The sequence below is a fragment of the Nipponia nippon genome, unplaced genomic scaffold (genome assembly GCF_047370975.1).
Source record: "Nipponia nippon isolate SJK-2023a ecotype South Korea unplaced genomic scaffold, ASM4737097v1 scaffold_28, whole genome shotgun sequence".
Taxonomy (NCBI): Eukaryota; Metazoa; Chordata; class Aves; order Pelecaniformes; family Threskiornithidae; genus Nipponia; species Nipponia nippon.
This window is the reverse complement of record NW_028262345.1, coordinates 2,796,169-2,816,292: the sequence shown is the minus strand read 5'-3', so window position 1 is coordinate 2,816,292 and position 20,124 is coordinate 2,796,169. Positions and strand designations below refer to the sequence as shown.

The 20,124-nt window shown below is 53.5% G+C and overlaps 1 protein-coding gene across 5 annotated transcripts in view; it reads left to right on the top strand.

The window, feature by feature from the left end:
* LOC104016637 (opioid-binding protein/cell adhesion molecule homolog) overlaps positions 1–20,124 on the top strand; it is a 303,394-nt gene that overhangs the window by 190,513 nt on the left and 92,757 nt on the right. For 3 of the 5 annotated variants that reach the window (XM_009469552.2, XM_087763289.1, XM_087763292.1), the window contains one exon: positions 3,950–4,034. In XM_009469552.2, coding sequence (XP_009467827.1) covers positions 3,950–4,034 — 85 coding nt within the window. Of the gene's footprint in view, positions 1–3,795; positions 3,828–3,867; positions 4,035–20,124 lie in introns of those variants that run through there. The other 2 variants (XM_087763291.1, XM_009469551.2) reach the window with 2 other exon arrangements.

Sequence of the window (20,124 nt, the reverse complement as noted above, 5' to 3'; positions counted from 1 at the left end):
GGTGAAGTGCACCTCGCCGGTGCAGCTGTGTCTGTGCTTCATAGCGTTCCCCTACCCAGGCAGGCTGCTTGTGGGAAGGCCATAGGCTGTGAATAGCTGTGTCTTGTTTAAAAGGAGTTAGAAGTACTCTTTGGAGCTCTTTTGGAAGAGTCAGTGTCCCGAAGGCTGCTCGTGAGCAGGCAGGTGACACTTGCTGGCCAAGTGCGTAGGGTCCTGCTGTGGGTGCAGTCTCGCCATCCCTCACTGCATTAATCTCAAGGGAGCTGGACTTGCTCCCTGCTGTACAGAGAGCATCTCGGCATGCCCTGAGCTGTGTGGAGAAGGGGAAAATAATCCAGGAGCAGCAGTGAGGCCGAAGAATAAAATCCAGGGCGGCTGTCCGTAGGTCCCAGTGGCTGCAGGCTGCTCCCCAGCACGCTGTCGGAGCAGCACTGCTGCTGAGCCGCTCCATGGCCGCCAGGCTCTGGTCCCTCACTAATTACTTCCAGGCCTGTACTCTTGACATTTGCAAGCTCCTGATTAGAGCAACGAGGGAGAAATCTCCGAGGGAGGTGGAGGCCAAACTGCACCACTAATAAAAGCCGAGATTGACAATCGGCTGGGAGGCGAGAGACGGGAAGGTGGAGGGACTCGTCCTTGCAGTCTCGGTTTCTTTCTGAGCCTCTGGGATGATGAGAGAAGGTCAGGGCTTGTTAACGTCACCGTGAGGAGCAGGATCTGCCACTGCCGTATGCCTGGTGCCCCCAGGGCCAGTGCCAGCCTCCGAGTCCCTCTCAGATAGGCGATATTTTTAGACATGGACCTGAACTGAAGCCACCCGCATGACTACCCCATGCAACCTCAGGTCTGCAAACTTGTCTAGGTACAAAAGTGGCTCTGCTTTCATGTCTGCTGGCTTTGTGTTTGCATCCGGATTTTGTAGCCTCCTGGATTTCGAGTTCTTTTTCCCTTGCCCTTTTCTCCGCCACGTCCCAGCTTGCTCCCTTTGTTTGATGCTAGCGCTCTCACTCAGGAGGTCGCGTTCACCAGAGTGGTGGGACTGGGAGATATTTGTGATGAGGTGGCCCAGAAGAGCGGGGCAGGAGAGGTTGCTCTGGCTACCTGCTCCCGCTGTCGGATGCCCAAAGTGGCCTCTGAGGTGAGTGTGGTTGAGACATATTGCCTGCAGGCTCCTGCATAGCTCTTCCAGGCTGTGGGTCTGTACCCAGTTAGGCAGGTTTCTGTTATGTAGATATGTATAACATTCCCCTTCCAGCCCCCTCTTTCCCCTCTCCGATGCCCCATATATGCTTACCTGTGCCCAGAGGTCTGTGGCAGCCAGTTTAGCTATCTGCCTATCCGTTTATGCCCTGCCTTTACATCTGTTCATGTAGCCATGTCTCTCCAGCCTCCTCAGAGGCTCGTTCTGAGGCAGACAGGCTTTTTTCCCCTTTAAATCTCCCCTTTCCTGAATTGCACCAGCTCTGGCAGGCTTTCTGCTATGCGCACTCTATGTCTACAGCTTCCTATCCCAAGGGGTAAACACCATTTTACCCAGCAGAGCTTCTGGTCCCTGCAGCATCCTCCTCCCTGGGGCTCATCCTGCTGCTGGACGAGGCTCAGCAGCGGCCAGGGTCGGGCTGTCTCGCTGGTGGGGAGCTGCAGTGGGTTTGTGCAGACTCCTTTCTGCTGCTGCTCCCTCCCTGCCAGCAGACAGGGTTCCTCGGTGCCAGGGTGGGAGCAGATCGGGAAGGAAGATGGAGTGTCCTTCCTCTCCATCCTTCCCCACAAAGGATGCCTGGCATTGAAGCAGCTGCGCCTTCGGGGTTAAGCCAACTTTTCAGCAGCTGAAGAGCTTTCTGATGGAAAACTCAGCCCTGCTTTTCTCGGTGCTTCCCTCAGCTCCCAGGCTGTCCTATTTATCCAAGCTGCAATGAGCATCCCTCTGGTGCCTGCAGCCATAGCTGGTGCCGGGAGCCAGCACGCATCTCTGCAGTGCTAGCCCATGGCTAGCCACGTATTTAGGGTCACTGCCATATACAATGGACCTGCTATGCTGATAGCTGGGCTTGGGATCACTGAAAAGCCCTTGCAACACCTCTATCAGTTTTAGCAGCTGTGTTTGGGTCTCTGGATCCCAAAATAGCTAAAGCTTTTTCACTGGTCGTTATGCTCCTCCTTTAGCCCCTGGAAGGGGCAGGTTCCCCATGATATATTCAGTAGAAGAGGCAGATGCCCTTTGGAGGAAGGCAGCCAGCCTGTCTTGGCTTGGGCATGAGGCACTGTACAGCACACTGCGGGGAGATGGCAGCGCGAGGTTGGTTTTCTTTCGTAGGCATGGAGACAGATGTGTCTGGATGGTCACTGAGGTCTTGGTGCCCTCACTTGCTCTTTGAGGAGGTAAATGGTGGTCTCTGGGTGTCTCCAAAGGAGGAAATTTGTTGCTGATCTCAGGCACTGCCCTGTTGTGACCAGTGGGATGGAAAGCCCTTGGGCTTCCTGCTGCAAAGATGTCTGTGTCAGGGAGCCGGGGCAGCAGGGACAGGGCAGGGAGATCCTCTGGAGGATCCCACACCGTCCTGCGGGGCAGAAGTGTGGCGGCAGGACACCGTTTCTCACTGCCCTGCCTGCAGGCAGGCTCCCAGCCCTTCTCTGCTCCCTGCTGCCCAGGCACAGGGGAGAAAGCGGTCCTGGCCCTGCACGCGGCGGGGTGGGAGCTGCATCAACAAGTGGATGCAGAGAAAGATGCAGCGAGGGGGTTTGAGATGCAGCCCACCAAAGGGTGGGCAAGGGAGCCAGCATCCTGCTGCTCTTCAGGGGCTGTATGGCGAGCGGGAGGCTGTGCAGCGTGCGCTGGGTGAGAAAAGTCCCGTCTGCAGCCGGGGTTGAAATGGTTAAAGGCGGGGGGGGGCCTCCTTAGTTGGTGGGAGCCTCAGAGCGTGGAGCGGCGGGGGTTAAAGGCTGGCGTGCGAAGTGCGCTCCGCTGCTCCCCGCCTGCGGGTGTGCGGGTTGCTCGGTGTCGTGCGGGTGTGCGGGAGCCAAAGTACCGGTCAGGGATGGAGCCGCTGCCATGACAACCCCGGGAAGTCAGCCTCCGCGCCGCCCAGGGATGCTGCCGGCCAGCCGCGCCGGCGGGGCTGGGATGCTGCCGCCGCCTCGCCCGCTCCCCCGCGGCCCCTTCTCCCCGCTTTTGGGCTGAGCCGGGGCTGGGAGAGCAGCCTCCCACCCCGAGCCCCCGGCGGGGGGGCTCCGGAGACCCGGGACATCGCCTGCAGCTCCGCGGGGAAGTTTCGATCTTGCGACAGAATCGGCATTTTGGGGAGCTTTTGTGGTTTTTTTTGTGGTTTTTTTTTTTTCTTCAGTCTCCGTTTTCCTTTTCCCTCTATTATTTAAACGACAGGGAAACAGCCCAACTCCAAGCCCGTTTTGCTCCCCCAGCCTGTTTTTATGGCCACCCTCCCTTGCCTGCCAGAGACACTTACGTTTCCTCCTTGGGTTATAAACTTTTGATGCCAGATCTCCGCAGCGCGTGCCCAACTGAATCTTAAAGTAGCGTCTCGAGCAGACACACATCTGTGACCTTCATCTCTTGCTCTGCACCTTCTCTCCTCCTCTTCCTCCTCCCCCCCCCGGCCCTCCCGTCCTCCTCCCTCACCCAAGGATACTGGGGACTCCCTCCGGATGCCGCTCGGCAGGCTCAGTGCTCGCAGGCTGCCTTGCCGGGGGCTCTCCTGATCTCCGTGGAGCTCCGCATCGCTCGCCCCGGTGGTTTTGCTCCCCTCCATCCCCACACACGCACCCCTTCTCTCCTCTTCCCCCCCCCTTTTCGCTCCTGGTGGCCTTGTCGGGTGTGTTTTTTGCCTGTTGGAAAAGTCCCTGCTGCCCAGGATGGGGGTCGGTGGGTGCTTAGCCCTGCCCTGGAGGTGCCTAGTCGTCCTCTGTCTCAGGCTGCTCTTCCTTGTGCCCGCAGGAGTGCCCGTGCGCAGCGGAGATGCCACCTTCCCCAAAGCTATGGACAACGTGACTGTGCGGCAAGGGGAGAGTGCCACGCTCAGGTAGGAGCAGCTGGATTTCTGCCTTGGGGGGCATGGGGGGGTCCTGGCTGCGGTTCTCGGGGGATGCTGCGTGCCGAGCGAGGCTGCCGGAGGGTCGTGGGGCCGGCTGGAGACTTCGCATGCGTCCCAGGGGCTTGTCCCCATCGTGGCAGGGGACACCCCGTCAGAGCGGTTTGGGGGGACCGATGTGCCGGCGCTGTGTGGCGGGGAGCGGGCTGCAGCGCGGGGCTGGCAACCTCCCGTCGGTGCTGGCGGGGGGCTGCGGGTGCCAGACGAGGAGCTGACAAAGGGGCTTAGGTGGCAGACAGTGAGTTAGCGCTGCCTGGCGCTCCCAAAGTTGTCTCCGTGCGTGTGCCTGTGTGGGAGGGGAGGGGGGGTCCGCACTGCCTGCGCCGATGCCAGCCTGCATTGCCAGCGGGTTTCCAGGGCTGCGATGCCTCCGAGGTGTCAGTGTTTCGCCTTGATCACTTTATAGTCTCTGCACGCATCTGTTAATATCAAATCAATCTTTTACTCCAGGGGTGCGTCTTATGAATTCTGATGGATGCTTTTACCTTACGCTGTTTGCTGTAGGAGAAATGCAGGCAGCTTATATGCAGATGGGCTACTTCTATGCTGCACGATACAGCAGAGCATCCCTTTTCATTCCCTGAATGAGTTACAGGTGTACATGGTGCATTACCCGTGTAGGACAGCAGCTCTCAATAGGCATCGCAGCAGCGTGGCCAGATGAGCAGATAGCAGCCCAGCCTTTTTCGGAAGGCAGTGGGGAGTCAGCTCACGTCCAGGGCTTTGGGTCGTGCTGTGCGTGCTTCAGGCAGCCCAGGGAGGACCTCAGCTGGTTAATCCGGCTGGACAAGCAGCCCTGGGACTTGAGGAAGAAGCATGGGGATGGTGGGACGTGAGTCGGGAGGAGTTAGTCTGCTGCTTTCTCTGCAATAGCGAGCAGTGTGTGTCCCCGCGCGAGGCTGGCTGCTCCCTCGGTCAGACCCGGAGTAACAGGGCTGCAGCAGAGAGCAGCTGCTCTTCCCAAAGCTAGGCATAAGGCTTGGCATAAGCAAGCCGAGTGTGTCATGCTCTCTGTTAGCAGCTGAGCCGTCGCAGGGATGATGAGCTTGTGCCGGTTCGAGCAGAGGGTGCTCTGCTTGCCGGGATGACGGAGGCATGGGGGGTCAGGCAGGCTTTCCGCGGCTGGCACGGTCTTTGTAGAGGGGAAATGTTCGGTGCGTAACGTGGTGGTGGGAAACAGGCTCTGGCTCGAGGTGTGTGCTGCTGAGAGGCGTTGGTCGCTTGTCTGCCTGCCTCCCGCCACGGCGCCTGCTGGACTTTGCCATGTTGCCTGTACCAGGTGCATCCTTATTCCTCGGTCCCAGGCAGGGACCCGCTTGTCATCACCCCGTGTCCCTGGGGGCCGTGGCACAGCAGGGGAGCAGAGGGCACGTTTCCTTGTGCTCTTCATAATTGAACTGCGACAATGATTAACCTGAGCTGGAGTGAGCAAGGCAGTTAAAGAAGAGAAGACAATCCCCCAGAGAGATTCCTTTGGCCTCGGTGCTCTTTTCCTTGCTTTCTGAATTTGTCTCCCCGGTGAAGCGTGGGGTTTGGGGCTCTCCAAGGCAATGCTTGTGGAGGTCAGAGCAGGATGGGTGCCTGCTGTGGGTGGGCTGTGCGGGGGGCTGAGCCCCTTCCCCGGGGAGCCCCGCAGCTCCGGTGCCGGCCGAGCCTGCTGCCAGCAGAGGGCTGACTTGGATCTCTTTTTTTTTTTTTTTTTTTTTTTTTTTTTTCTTTCCAGCTTCTGGCCTCTTTTCTGTGCTGTTTGTGAGAGGCGATGTTTGTGAAGCATCTGGCCCCGGAGCAGTGGGGGGTATTTTAGCCTTCCTGTAAGAAACTGCATCCCCTGGTGGGACTCCGAGTGCTGGCACACAGAGGAAGGCTCTGCCCCAAAAGCACTTGTTCTCTACCCATTTCCCCCCTTGGCATCTGCTCCTGCCCAGGCTCTCCGGTGCATCTTCTCCATGCTCTCACCCCCTCCCTTCTTCTCCTGAAGTTTAGCTTTTCCTTGCTGCAGTCAGATTTCTGGCCTCCAGCTCCTATTTGCCCTCAGTCTGCCCCATCTCTTCTTGCATTGCGGTTCCCCAGCGTTCCCCCTCTTCTCTCCCACCCCTGTTTCCCTGCTCCTGCCCCTCTGCAGCCTCTGGGTAGCGAGCAGCTTGCTGTCTTCCCTTGGGGTCTGGAGGTGGGCAAGGCATTACACACAGCAGCCCAAAGGCAGAGCGTCTCGAGGATGCGGCTGGTATTTCTTTGCAGGCTGCAATACCCTGTGGAGAGCTAGGAAGGGGAGACTGCCCTCGACAGTCTTTCCCCATGGGTGATGGCTTGTGGTAGATGGCTAGCACAGGGCCCGGATGGGGTTTTCTCCCGGCAAATAGTCTGTGCACCCATAGTAGGAGCAGATGTGGTGTCCTCTGCTGTCCTCCCTGCAAAACGGCACTTGTCTTGCGGCTCAAACCGAAGAGAGCGGAGGAGTTGGGCCTTGAGAAACTGAGACCCGTAATTGCAGCTCATTGCACTTGCAGAATCAGCCGCAGTCCTGCTAGGTCTGGAGGGGCCAGGTCCCCTCCCATCCTGCTTCGTACGGGGCTGCGTTCTGGTCACGAGTTGGGCTGAGCCTGCGAGTCTCCCTGGCTTCGGCAGGGCTGATGGAAGCTCTTTGCTTTCCAAGATCAGCTCCTTAACCACACATTGCGTTGCAGAAAGGAGGAATGTGAGAGAGCAGAACCGCATGCCAGTGGTGGAGGAAACCTGGAGGCTTTTCAGGCTGGTTGTGGTTTTCCTGTATTGGATTTTGGGTGCTTCCATTTCCATCTCTCCGCCCTTTTTCCGAGGGAGGCTCAGCGTAATCCTTGCAGAAACCAAGGCTCCATCTACAGGCAACTTCTAGGTCATCTTAGATCAGCAGCAAAAGATTCCCCTGTTTTAAGCAGAGATTGTTGATAATTCACTATTTTTTATTGTAAGAACAAACAATTCCTGTAATAGTCATGCACCTTTCCTCCCCGGGGAACTCAAGGCAGTTTGCAAATTCTCTGTGCACTATTAAAGAAAATAAAGCTGCCTCTTACCTGACTCTGAAATATAAAACCTTCTGCCGTGAAGCAGAGCAGGTGTTTAGATGGCAGCAGTAACCCGTGTTAGGCACCAGTTTGGGACACGAAACGGAACAAGGAGCACACTGGTAGTGGACAGGGAAGTTGAAGAAGGTCACTTTTTAATTTCCCAGCTGGGATTTGATGTGGAAACAAGGATTAAGTCTCTGCTTTTGGGAAGAGTGCCACCGAGTCTCAGCTTTCTACGCACGATGCTTCTTGGATGCATGCCCTGCGAGCCGCGGGGCACGGGCATCCATTGCCCAGGTTGCTCTGGGGGCATTGCTGGCAGGTTCCCAGCACGGTTAGCAATCCCAGTGGCCTGACCCCAGCTAGAAACCTTAGGCTGTGTTGTATCCCAGCTGCATCGCAGCGGTGGAAGCATCTTCACCATCGCAGAGGGCTGCCAGAGTGCAGAGGCGATGCAGGCAGCGGCTGAACCGCAGGTAACGCCGCTGCTGTGGCAAATATTTAAGCGGTGTTAAAATGGGGATGTATAGTAAATGGGATCATATTGCTTGTGCCGCCAGCAAACCGACCTTTTATAACAGGCATCAGTACAGTTCATAAAGACATAAAACAACAGCTGCTCAAAATTTCAAGGCTTTATAGTTTTATCTGTATTTAAGAAATATTGGCTTTTTTTTTTTTTTTAAGGCAGTGTGTTTCAGTGGCTGGAGGGAGTAGCTGGGAGACAAGCTGCACTGGGTTTTCTCCTTGGCTGTCGCCGCAGGGACACCAGGACTCGAGGAGGCCCCCCTGTTGCTCTCTGCCTCAGTTTCCCCATCTGTAAAATGAAGCCAACAGCAGTTGTTTGTCAGTAAGGATTAGAAGAAATGAGCGTTCGTAGGTGGTGCTAGGATTGTACAAGAAACCTTCGGCATGTATATCTAGGCTTTTCTCTAAACTAAATAAGACACAGATGCTTTTTCTCCGTATTTAAAGGCAGATTTTCAAGTCACATCCCCCTCCACCTTTCCGTTCGCTTTGCCAGTGGCCTCCCTCATTGCCTGTCCACGAAGGAGACCAAAAGACCAGGGTAGCTTTGCTCATTCGCATCCAAGACTCGCCGACTGGCTGTATTTTGCCAATTAGCGAGTATGAGAACAATCCTAATTAAAAATAAAAAGCCAGAATAAAACATCATGAGATGCCGTTCTTCCATTTATTTTTGCCATTATAGTTTTAATTATTTCTGACAATGCTGCTGCTTTTTTTTTTTTTTTTTTTGGTATAACAACCTACCGCAGTCTATTTCCTAGCACACGATGAGGCCTCAGTAAAATACGACCAGCAGGAGCCGGTGGCAGGACCATAGTCTCTGGGCGTAGGTTTGGGAGGCTGGGAAATCAGATTTTTTTGCCTCTTTCTCGGTCAAACCGCCGGCCCTCAGTTTACCTACCTGTTAATGGGGGTTGTGACACTGACCCGCCACCGTGCAACCGTGGTACCCGGCAGAGAAAAGAAGTGTTAATGCAGCCACATCTCTGCTGTTAAATCCTTGCTGAGAAGTGGGAAGAGAGTTGCCGCTTTTTGTGTTCAAATGCTAAAAGCGTGGGGATTAGTGAAGAGCAGATTAGCGAGGACTTGCTCCATTGCTGCCCCCTCCCTCCCCCTCCTACCCAAAAAGTTTTCTGAAGCAGCTAAATATATACCTGCCGTTTCCAAGGTAGAGCTCGCTGCGTGGCGGAGCTGTAATTGGCAACTCAGTGAAATTACAGCCACGGATTCTGGCATTTGGATCCTCCTGGCTGGCATAATAATTTCTCCCTAGGTAGCTGGTATTTAACTTGTCTTATCTGCTCCTGATAGTTATAATTACAGTGCCCGCTAATTTCCCTGTAATACCGCAGCCCTTGGAAGGGTGGTTGGAGAAAGGTCAGGGGGTTGCAGGAGGGCTCCCTCCCCCCTCCACAAAGGCAAGTGCAGATGCTGAGACCATGCAGCTGGTTCCCAGTCTCCCCAGTCGTGTCCCCTTCCCACCTTGGTGGGGCTGGAGCAGCCTTGCAGCCCCCCGCCACACCATTGCCCTTGCTAGCATCAGAGATGCTGGAGGGAGTTGCAAGTCCTGGTGTCCTTGCTGCGTGTTGCATCTCGGTCTCCGTCTCGGGTCAGGGTAGGGCTTGCTGGTTGGTGTGGGCTGCCTGTTTGGGTTGGTTGTCCCCTGCTCGGGAGCCCTGTCCTGCTGTGCGAGGGGGGGATTCGGGGCTGGCTTTGGGGAGTTCACCCTCAGCCGGCGAGGCTTTCGCTGCTGCTTGTGCCAACACCTCTCCTGCTGAGCCGGTGCCGGTAAGGCAAGAGAGGCTCTGCCATGGGTGTAGGACTGGACTTGACCGGCGGAGAGCTAGAGCCTCGCTGACACAGAGATTGTAACCGGAGCACGGGGGTTTTGCTTCAGAAAAGCCTGCTTTTGAGAGCGCGGTGAGCTGGTCCGGCTCTGCAGCGGGAGGAGGAGTCACTCGCCGTCACCTCGCCCAGGGCCAGGATGCAAGCCCTGGGAAGGTCCCTCTGCCTAGCAAAAAGCCAACCCCCGCGCTAAGTTTTTGAGCTCTATTAGCCAGAAATAGTTACAAGTGGTGATATTCAGCTCCAGGGGATGAGACTGAACTGTTAGTAATCCTTTCACTATAGGGTACACAAGATCTTTTTGCAAGCGTAATAAACTCCCTGGGATTGCAAGCGGTAATAGCTGTCCTTCCCCTGGATCACGCACGCTGCTCCAGGAGCTCGGGTCTTTGTTTCTAGAAAAGGATTAGGTGTTAACGCTGCAAAACGAAACCGGGGCACAGTGGCTGTCTTTCACGTTCCCGGTTTCTGAAGAGTTTCTCTGTTCCCTTGACTGCTCTCACAGTTTGCCTCCTCCTTGCGTTTCTCAGCCTTAAACCGTGGATGCTTTTTACAACAGCTGGACATATTGTTTTAAGTGATAATCTTTAGATACTGCAGCCGAGCAGACAGTTCATAAGGAATATCTGATTCAGTGACTATCACTTCTTCTGTCCTTGCAAGCAGCCTGTCAGGGTTAGGCTGTTCTGGTTTTTCTCCGCCCCCCCCCCCCCTTTATTTTTTAATGAGAAAAATAATTCCTCCACAGCCCCTGTCAACAATTCTTAGCCTGTAATGGGTTGTTTACTGCAGGTTTGATTTGATGCGTAGGTCTTGTCTTCCCTGACAGACAGAACCTTTCAAAGTCGGATCTTTAGTGCAAAAATACTCGCATATTGCACTTCTGTTTTCCTATGAATATTTCCCAAGATATGCTTAAAATGAGTTGTTTCCATGACTATCCCCACTTGATGGACTTGTTCCTCGGGATACAAATGGGTCTCAAAGTCTGCTTCTCCGCGGAGGGGGAGGATAACGAGAACAACAACTGTTGTGGAGTCGGATCAGGTCAGTAAATTGGGCTGACTCCGATACGGGGCTTTGTGCCCTCTCCAGTGCAGGTGGGGTTCAGGTGGGGAAACGCGAGGAGCCGTCGCACAGAGCGTCTTGCTTTTCCTTCTCTTGGTGTGCCAGGACTTGTGTGTGGTGCCAGCTCCTGGCTGGAGCTGGAGAGAAGAGGAATGGGAGGCCGGGATGGAGAAAGTGGAAGAAGAGACAGAAAATTTGGGAGGGGAAAAAAAAAAATAGCAGGTGCAAGAAGGGAATGAGTAAAGGGAAAAACAGAGCGGTTGAAAGGATGAACCAAGGAAAAAGCCACAACTCCTAACTCCCATCACGTGAAGTTCAGCGCTGTGGGATGAGTTCCTCAGTCAGAGCCCAGCAGCCAGCGTGGCTGGCCGCGCCGTGGGGATGTGCCGGCTGCAGGGAGCTGAGATGCAGGGGGCTTTGGCCTGAGCCAGCTTACTGGTACCCAAGACCTGGGAAAAGTCCATCCCTCCACCTCCTATTTGTTTGTATTTTCTCTGTGTGTGTGCGTGTATATATATATATATATTAAAAAAAAAATCTAACAAATTTCTAACCCATATAAATCCAATTACCCATGTTTTGCCTGCAGGGAGCGAGGGAGATTAATGTTAGGTATTTTGGCAGGAATGTAAAAAGAAATAGGTGGTAATAACAATGAAGACTCATAAAAAGGAACCGATAGCCGTGTCTGCGCCCGGGAACCCGGCCGTAATTCTCGTGGGCATTTGCTGACAGGCCGCCCTGCTCCCGTGGAGGGGCAGGAAAGAGCCAGGAGTGCTTCCTGGGCACCTGAGCATTCATCCTGCGAGTGGAGATGACATTAATGTGATAATAATGGAGGTTGATAAAAAGAAATGGTTTATGCGCCCAGGGCACCTTCTCATAACACATCCTGCTCTGTGTTGTGGCTTGTAAGAGCTACGGGAGCATGCTGCTGTTATCCCTGTTTTGCAGAGAGGCGAGCAAGTCCCAAGAAAGGAGGATGTGCGTGAGGTTTTTTTGGAAGGAGAGATGGGAGCTAAGCTCTTCACCCTCCGTGATGAGTCTGTGGTTGTGTTGATCCTTGCAAATCTGGCTTGGAGTGGCATGGCCCGGAGTTTTTCCGGACAGTGGGTAGGAGTTGGGAGTACCGGAGTTGTGCTCTGGCAGAGAACAACATCTCATAATTTTTTCCTCTGCTCTGAGCCCTTTTCTGCAGTGTCTCTGCATGCCAAGTTTTCGCTAAGTCTTTCCTTTCCCCAACATGAACCCGGGCACATGAGATGCCTTTTTCCTGCAGCTCTTGGTCAGGGGGCAGCAGTCTGGTCAGAGGATAAGCAGTCACTGCAAGGCTGTATCCATCGCATCACGTCAGTGCTTGCCTTCGTCCCCTTCTGCTCCTCAGTCGCAGCCTGCGGTCTGTCCCGCGTGGTGACCGCAGTCGAGAGGGTGCTGTGCTGCCAGGCACCTCTCCTCCCTCGGCTTTGACACTTGGGAGGCAGCCGCTCATCATTCTTCATCGATACCCTCCCCTCTTGGGCACAGCGCTGCTCTCTGTGTCCCTTGCGTCGCGGGTTCAGCGCAGCGAGTGGCATCCCGTGCTGCTCCTTCCACCGTCACCCGCGGTCATGTATTAATCACGGTTCAGATATTGCATCCCTACAGCGGTTTCTGCCTTCTCTGCTGGCTTTGCATCAGGCTCCTTGCTCTCCGTTTATTACCACCACCAGTTTTATAACCCACTTTATCAGATGACTTTTTTTTTTTTTCTTTCTTAAAGAGCATAGCCCATGAGCAACTCATCATTTCAGAAAGAGGGAGAGCGCCGTTAGCAGAGGAGAAAGCCTCTATGCTTATACCTTAAATGAAGAGGCTGCTTTACTGTGTTGTTGCATTTAATTCAATCAGGGCAGTTAAAGCAGAGATTTAAGATCCTTTGTGCGATCACAGGAGTTGCTCCGATGCGGCAGCAGGTAAAAGAGAAGATTGAGCCCATTTCCAAGGAGACTCGAAGTAACTGTTGGAAGCAGCCAGGCCTGGGGCTTACTGCGGCAGTGGCTACGGTGGGAAGCTGTTAGCATTCACGTTGCATCCCGTCTCTCTTTCCATCACCCTCCCTGCTCTTGCTCCTTATCCCCATATATTCCTTTACGTGGAATTGATTAGTTTGGCCTTTTTTTTTTTTAACAGGGGGGAGGGCTGTTTTTAATTAATATTCTTAACTCTGTGATAATTACGCCGGCTGGTCCCATCACTGTCTAAGTCACCCTCTCCTCCCTTGTTCTTGCGAGAAGGCTGTTTGGACTTAATTAAAGTTAGGGATCCAGGGCTAGCGGGAACGGCGGGAGTCTTGCAGGGCTTTTGATGAAATGATTGCTGTGGGGGAAGCAGCTAGTTTCTTCCCGGAGCCATAGATCACAATGCCAAGACGCCGTTACAACCCTCTGGTTTGACCACCTGCATTACACAGGCCATTGCATCTCGTCCTGCATTACCCGTCCTGTGCCCGCAAACTCCCAAACACGACAGCCCCTGTTTTGGGGCAAGAGGAGAGCCCAGTTTCAGTGCGTTGCCCCTGCTTAGAGACATCCCCTCCCGAAGGGAGTGTGTCTTTGAGCCACACCAGGAGAGCTCTCCGAGCCCACCGCTGCTGTTGCAGGTCGTGGCAGGGGATGTTGGAGGGATAACAGAGAAGCTGCATGGACTCGGCGGGTCTTTTTCATCTCTCATTTCATTGCTCGTGCTAGCAGACAGCACTGCCACCAGAGCTCAAATGCAGCCCAAGCGAGAGCTTAACAAGCTCCGAGAGCTGTCCAGAAAGTTATCCTGACACCAAGTGACAGACTCTCAATTGATATCCTCTGGAGACTTTAAACTCACTTCTGCGAGTTTTCCAAAGCTGGTTTTGTCTTATACCTGAAGAATCCTTTATCTGCTGCGACGCCTCCCCTGCCTTGTCTCATTGCTCTTGACGTTTCTCTTTGTTGCCTGCTGCAGCACGGGTAAACTCCGCTGCAAAACTATTTAAGAGGGGTTTCTCTCGCTCTCTGCTCCTCCTCTGGTCTGCTCTACTCTCTTGCTGGAGTTGCTGTATAAATTGCCTGAGCCGATGCCGTTCCCACTTGGCTCTGCAGGGAACTGGCTGGAGCTCTGTCAGGATCACTGCTGCTCATCCGAGAGGGCAGGGGATGCTCCAGACCACCGGGGAAGGGCAAATATAGTGTCTGCTGTGGAAAAGGGAGGAGAAACGGTCCTAGGAGATTGCTCACCTTCCATCCTGAGAAAGCTCTGGAGCAAACATCAAGGAAAATTTTTGTGATCAGCTAGGAAAGGACAAGAAGCTGTACCACAGCCAGCAGAGATTTGTCAAGGAGAAATTGTGTCAGACCCGTCTAATACCCTCTGTATGACAGTGTAACAAGCCTCGTGGGTAGGGGGGAAGCAGGAGATGCCTCTGATGGTGACCCAAGCAAGGCTGTAGCTACTGCCCTGTGAGCTGATGGGAAACCTAAGGTGGGAACGACTGTCTGGAGCAGGCTGTAAGGAAACAGGCCGGCTGCTGTAAGGGGCTTCCCTGCTTTTGAGACCCAGCCCAATATGAGCTCTTTGCCCAACTGGCAGGAAAAGCTACCTTTGCAGTAGTTTCAGGCTGCAGCTGGTTGATAATGTCCTGCTGGATTTGCATGAAGGGCTTGGGGACCATCTTTATGTCCTAAATCTCCTTGTGCAGGATTCCTGATGTGCAGGTGTGTCTGTATCAAAGCTGTGCTGCTGGGCTGGTGTTTTGGGATGCCATCAAGGATTTTGAATGCTTCTGAAGTAGCAATGTGCAGTCGCTGATGTCTCGTTATATACTCCATCTGATGGTGCCCCATGTGAGAAGGTCCAGAGTGGAGCATATTTGCTGGTCTGTAAGGTCGGGGTTGGTTTTCCTTCCAGGCAATGGGGATCGCCAGCTTGCTGCAGGATGGCTGCTGGCCTCATCCTGCTGCCTTCTGCTGCCTTTTTGTACAGTGGTCCCGAGCAGCAGTACTCCTCCTCCCCTTCTTGCGGAGGATTTCATGCTCCAGCACCTGCTGCAGAGCCAGCCAAACCCCGGCAGAGCGCACCGACCCCTTCCCCGCTCACCGTGCAGACCCGTTATGCACAAGAGAAGGTTTTAAGAGGCAGCTGGGGCCTGCCCAGATTCTCTAAGTGAGGCTGCAGACTCTCAGAGGTGCACTTGGAGTGTTTTCCTTGATTTTGCTTTTATTGCCTGGTAAATCAGTGATGGGGCCAAGCCCGTCTGTGGGAAGCTGCTCTCTTTTCTAAAAGGTGCTGGCTCTCCTCGTTGGCCACATCCCGCGATGTGCATGGGCTGTGAGGGGGTGTGGTGCATTTTCACCTTTGCCAGCTTTCCAGCTGGCCATTTTCATTTGGTCCTGGAGCGGGGATTACGCTGCAGCTGCATCCCTCTTGGTGATGCCCTGAGGCCAGGTCCCCGTGATGCTGGCTCCCTTCGCTGTCCCTCTCCTGGCCCGCCGCCCCAAGCCAGGAGTCATCGAGGGTGGCCGAGACAGCGTGGTCCTGGCCGCGGGCTCCCTCTGGGAAGGAGCTCTGACATCTGCTCAGCCTCGTGCTCTGAAACCCGTGCTTTGTCCTGCAGTTGCTGAGCTTGCAACTGGTTTTCAAGACTGATGCTGCACTTAGCGGGGTGCTGCCAAACCCACTGAGTCCAGCAGGTTATTTCCCTTCAGAAGCCATTTATCTTTTCGCTTTCAGACACGGGGCTTCTGTCTCTCATCTTTCTTTTCCTCCCACGCGGGAAGGAGCCCGCTCCTCCCAACCCTTCCAAATCACTGGTGCTGGGCATGGGGTCAGACCCCATCCGAGGAGCACGGGGACATCCTGGGGAGGAGAGGCAGCTATGGGGAGTGGGCACCGTGGGCGAGGGGGATGGCAGGGCTTGGTGGGCTTCTGCAATGTCAATTGACATCTATCGATTCCTTTCCAGTTATTATTTAGAGCAAGATTGCTCCAGACTTCAGCTTCTTGTGCATGTCTTTTCTGATGAGGTTTTCGGATGAGGCTGCCCTGCTGCGGGCTGGTGGGATGCCAGTGAGTGCCAGGCTTGGTTTTGAAAGTTTTTTTCTGGCAGGGAATTAGTAATTTGTCTCCATTTCTGGGGGGTTTGCATGGAGTGAGAGAGAAGCTGAGATGCAAAACATCACATGGGAAGTTCAGGAGCACCTCGGGTTCTGCCACTGCCTCTCGCTATGGCCTTGGGCATCTCACTTACCTTGGGACTTGCATTGCCTCAATTGAAAAGCAGGGGTGCCGAATTCCCCGACTTTTGTTCCTGTTCCCCGCAGTCGGAGGACTCTGATCCTTGGGTAGGGGCTTGCCTGCTGCCGAGCACTTTTGAAAATCCCATCCAAAAGTTCTCTTCAGGAGCAACACTCTTTTCATTAAACACTAACTTAATAGTACAAAGGAATGCTGTGCGATGGTTATTAAAGTTTAACAACTGTGTATATCTATTACCTAGCTGCTAAATCTTTATATGCCTTAAATAATCAATTGATATTTAATTAGCATACAGTACTATTACTGTCTTCCTAAATCTATAATGATAGACCAAGTTACAAGTTATTGGACGTTAATTACTAGCTGATGATTAGAAACAGCAAGACATTTACCAGCCTCATCCCAGATATAATACAGCGTGTCCATGCACACTGCAGAGCTAAACCGCGCTTACTGTCTCTTAATAATCAATGGGTGTTTAACATGCAATATTTGTCTAATTAGCACTAAATTAAATCCTCATTGACAACACTTCAGGGTAAGAGATCTGCATCAAATATGATGGATTAGACACGGAAGGGCTGTTATTGTAAGCAGGAGATGTGCGTGTCATTTGCTTTGCTTGTCATGGCTGGCACATGCCTCCCTGTGACTGTCAGCCCGGTCCTGGGGGGACCGGTGATGGAGTGATGCCTCGAGGTTGGATTGACAGTCCAGGAGACCCCGGGTCTCTCCTTACTCAAGCTGTAGACACAAGCAGCTCTTCCCAGCACCCTCCCCTGCTTGCCATCCCCTCGCACCCACGGATATACTTGTGCTTCCACCTAGGAGGATGGGCTTCGGGGGGGAGCAGGGCGCTTTCTGTGCAAGCAGAGGTCTGCCCAGCCGCCACGGGCAAACATTTCTTCTGCATCTTATGCTACCAGCTAACTTTTTGGGGAGTCTCTGTAGTCTCTGTTTGGGCAATGAGGATCGGGGAGCTGTTTGCGGCCATCAGTGTAACCTTGCATCAGGGATGCTGGGGGGAGGTGGGAGGGATGAGAGCAGCCCCGAAGCCCGGCGAGGCGTGGAAGAGCTCCCTCGGAGCAGCCGGGCGCTGCCGTCTTGCGCGGGGAAGCGCCTTGCTGCAGTTTGTCAGCAAACGTGGAAGTTGTTTTGCGAGAGCAGCGGGATGGATTGCACAGCCGCCGGCTCTTTGCAAGAATCAGCCTGTCCTTCACACTCAGCGTGGATGTAATTAATTGTGCTGATAGGATGTTACGCCGACAGCAAAGCAGAAAACACCAGAAAATGAGTCAGAAGAGATACGGGGGCTGTTCGGCATGGAGGTGTGGGGAAGCAGCAGCCAGGCGTGCTGCCTGGCTCGCCTCCCGCCGCACGGCCTATGCAGGAGCATCGCTGCAGCCTCTGACGGAGGGCAGGGTCAGCGCTCCGGAGAGGAGGAATGCAGTGCAGGGGGGCTCTTTGCAGGGTCCGGGATGGCTTTGCTGTAGCTGAGCAGTTTTGTCCCACGCACAGGGGAGATGGATGGTCCCTGGGAGGTGTTTCTCTCCCTGGGTGCATGATGGATATGTAACTTCCAGCTCCTAGTGCCCTCCTTTCAATCCTTTGCAAGGAATGGCTATCCTTGCTATGTCAGGGGAGGTTTCTCGCCACCAGTTTTCCTGCTGCCTTCAGGGTTTTACCAAAGGTGGTGAAACCTCTTGAAGCCTGAGCAGCTCCTCGGTTCCTTATGGGTCTTCCTCTGCCCCCCAGAAGCCCAGGTCCTGCAAAGTGCAGAGCCCCGCCAGCTGGGATGGATGTCTCCTGCACTCAGCAGGAGCTGGGATGAGAAAGAAGGAAGGGCGGGGGGAAGAATTCCAATTAGCAATTGAAATTGTTCTTAAAAGAATTTGCCTATTCTGCAAGGAATGTTTTGTAATTGATAGCAATTTCTAGCAATTAAATACAAATTAATTCGTGCTACTGAGTAGCAGTTTATTTATGGCTCTGTATTTATGGGCACTCCCTCTCCTTAAAAATATCGTCGTTGCTTTTGATAAGTAATTAGAGTTTACTGAATAATTTCCCAATGTAGGTATGAATTTTAAATAATTTTTAGTACCAAGCAAGCGTTTCATTGTATTGCTGAGTGAGGGATTATCATTATTTATACTGTAGTAGGGCCTAGAGGCTGGGACAGGCACTGTGCAAGCGTATAGCAAGAGAGAGTCCCTGCCCAGAATAGCTTACAGTGATTTTTATGCCTCAGGTCTCTGCAGCAGGCTCCTGAGCATGCTTTTCCAAGAAATAAAGGTCATTTGCAGTCATTTGCAGCAGTGCAGCATGGGCTGCAAGCAGCAGCTTGGCTGCAACATGTTTCTCTTTCCTCTTAATTAGTGGGAAATAGTAATTCCCTACTAGTAATAGTTAATGACTCGAAAGAGGAGAGTCAAGCCCTGGACCGTGAGGTGGTGAACAAAGGTCCTGCCTTTTGATTAGTTTACTTAAGTTTCGGATTTGAGGTGCCTGTTATTTGCTTTGCAGTTTTGCTAAGACGGTCTCAGATCGTGGTTGCAAACTTTTAATGGTGCTCCTACAGCTATCCACATGCATGTTAGCTCTTTACAAGATGAGATCTTCATATAATCACATTTCCAGGACTTGCAGATTTGAGGAGGGAAAAGCTGCGACTGATTAAATGCTGGGGGTGGGAGCTGGCGATATGACACCAGACATGGAGAGAGCTCTGAGCAGAAGAGTTGATTTTAGGAAAGCTGTGTGTCCCAAACGCGTTCCATCGGGCTGTGCTGGTGGGTGTGCGACTCCCCTTGAAGCATCCAAGGGATGCCCGGGGGTGCAGGATCCCTGGCAGGGATGGTGTGTGAGGGAGATACGTCTCCTGATGCGTGACTTACAAAACGTGGTAGTCATCTTAAAAATGCTGTAAGCAAGAGAAGCTGGCCAGACTGGAGGGAAGGTGCTAATTAAAGCACATGGTAATAGCATCCATGCGAGGAAGATCCTGGGGAGAGGGAGAAACCCAAGCCTGGAGAGCAGGCGTCACGTTTGGAAGTGAGCTTGGGAGCTGGCAGCAGCGTTTGGGCTTGTGGTGCCAGGCAGGGGTATGCCCAAAAGCGCAGACTTTGTGCCCTAAAGGTGTTTTCAGGGTCCTGAGGTGGAGCGTGCTGCTTTTACTGAGGGTCAAACTAGAGCCTGGGAACCTTGGAGAAATAAATACCCCACAGCATTAATGTGTAGGGGACAGCTTTGGGATTTACCACATGTACTTACGGTATAGCTGAAGTGCCCGTGGGCTATTTGGAGCTTTGAGGCTGCTTGGACCTTTCGGAGCACCGCAGAGGTGCCCAGCCCCCTTGCTGCTCCTGTCCCCTTTGTCACCTGTGGGTAGTGGGGTCGACCCCCACCTCCCGTTCAAAGGCTGTGCTGATCCCGCCTGTGGCTGCACAGCCTGTTCTGGCTCGTTTCTGGCTTCATTACTGAGCTTGATTAAATGGTACTTGTACAGCGAAGGGTTGGGAAAACACACAAAGGGACTTTTCTACTCATCTGAGGCACTTAGATACGGTGGAGACAGATGCTGAAGGGACAGAGAGACGGGGTTTGACATTGCGGTTGCAGTAATGAGATGTAACCCATTAGGGCAGCGTCCTCCTGGGGTCCAGATGCCTCCAAGGAGGGGAGAGGGTTGAGACAGAGCCTCAGGGCCTGGAAAAGGCTCCCTCTGAAGAGGAAAAGAGTGAACTGGAGAGTTGCCCTGTCTTTGAGAGGAGCTGGCGACAGGTTGCTCTGGCTTTTGCAGAGGATGGGGTTGGGAGAAAATGAGGATGAGAGGATTTTGACCTCAGGATCTCACTTCTGTATCTTGTTTTATAGAGTCTGTGTGTGCAGCCAGCGATATTGCTTATACTGTTAGAGCACACAGAGCTGGATTTAGCCATCATCTTGTGGGCTGTGCAGCCGCTGTAACATCATGGGATGTGTACGGTGCATGGGGTGATGCTAAGAAAGGAGACTACACGAGGTGCGGTCTCCTAGACTATTGGGTCAAACTTGTCTTTGGGGACTGGGAAAGGCTGCAGCAGAAGGTGGCGACTCTTATTGCAGGGCAGCAGTGGGTGAGTTTGGCCAGCCCTGAAGCTGCTGGGTCTGGGACAGACCGTGGGGTCCACCCCGAGCGACAATGTGAGGCAGTTGTCTTGGCAAAGGCAGGTGCGGGAGTGACTTTTAAAGGGTGAGGAGCAACCTCAAACCAGCAGTCTTGT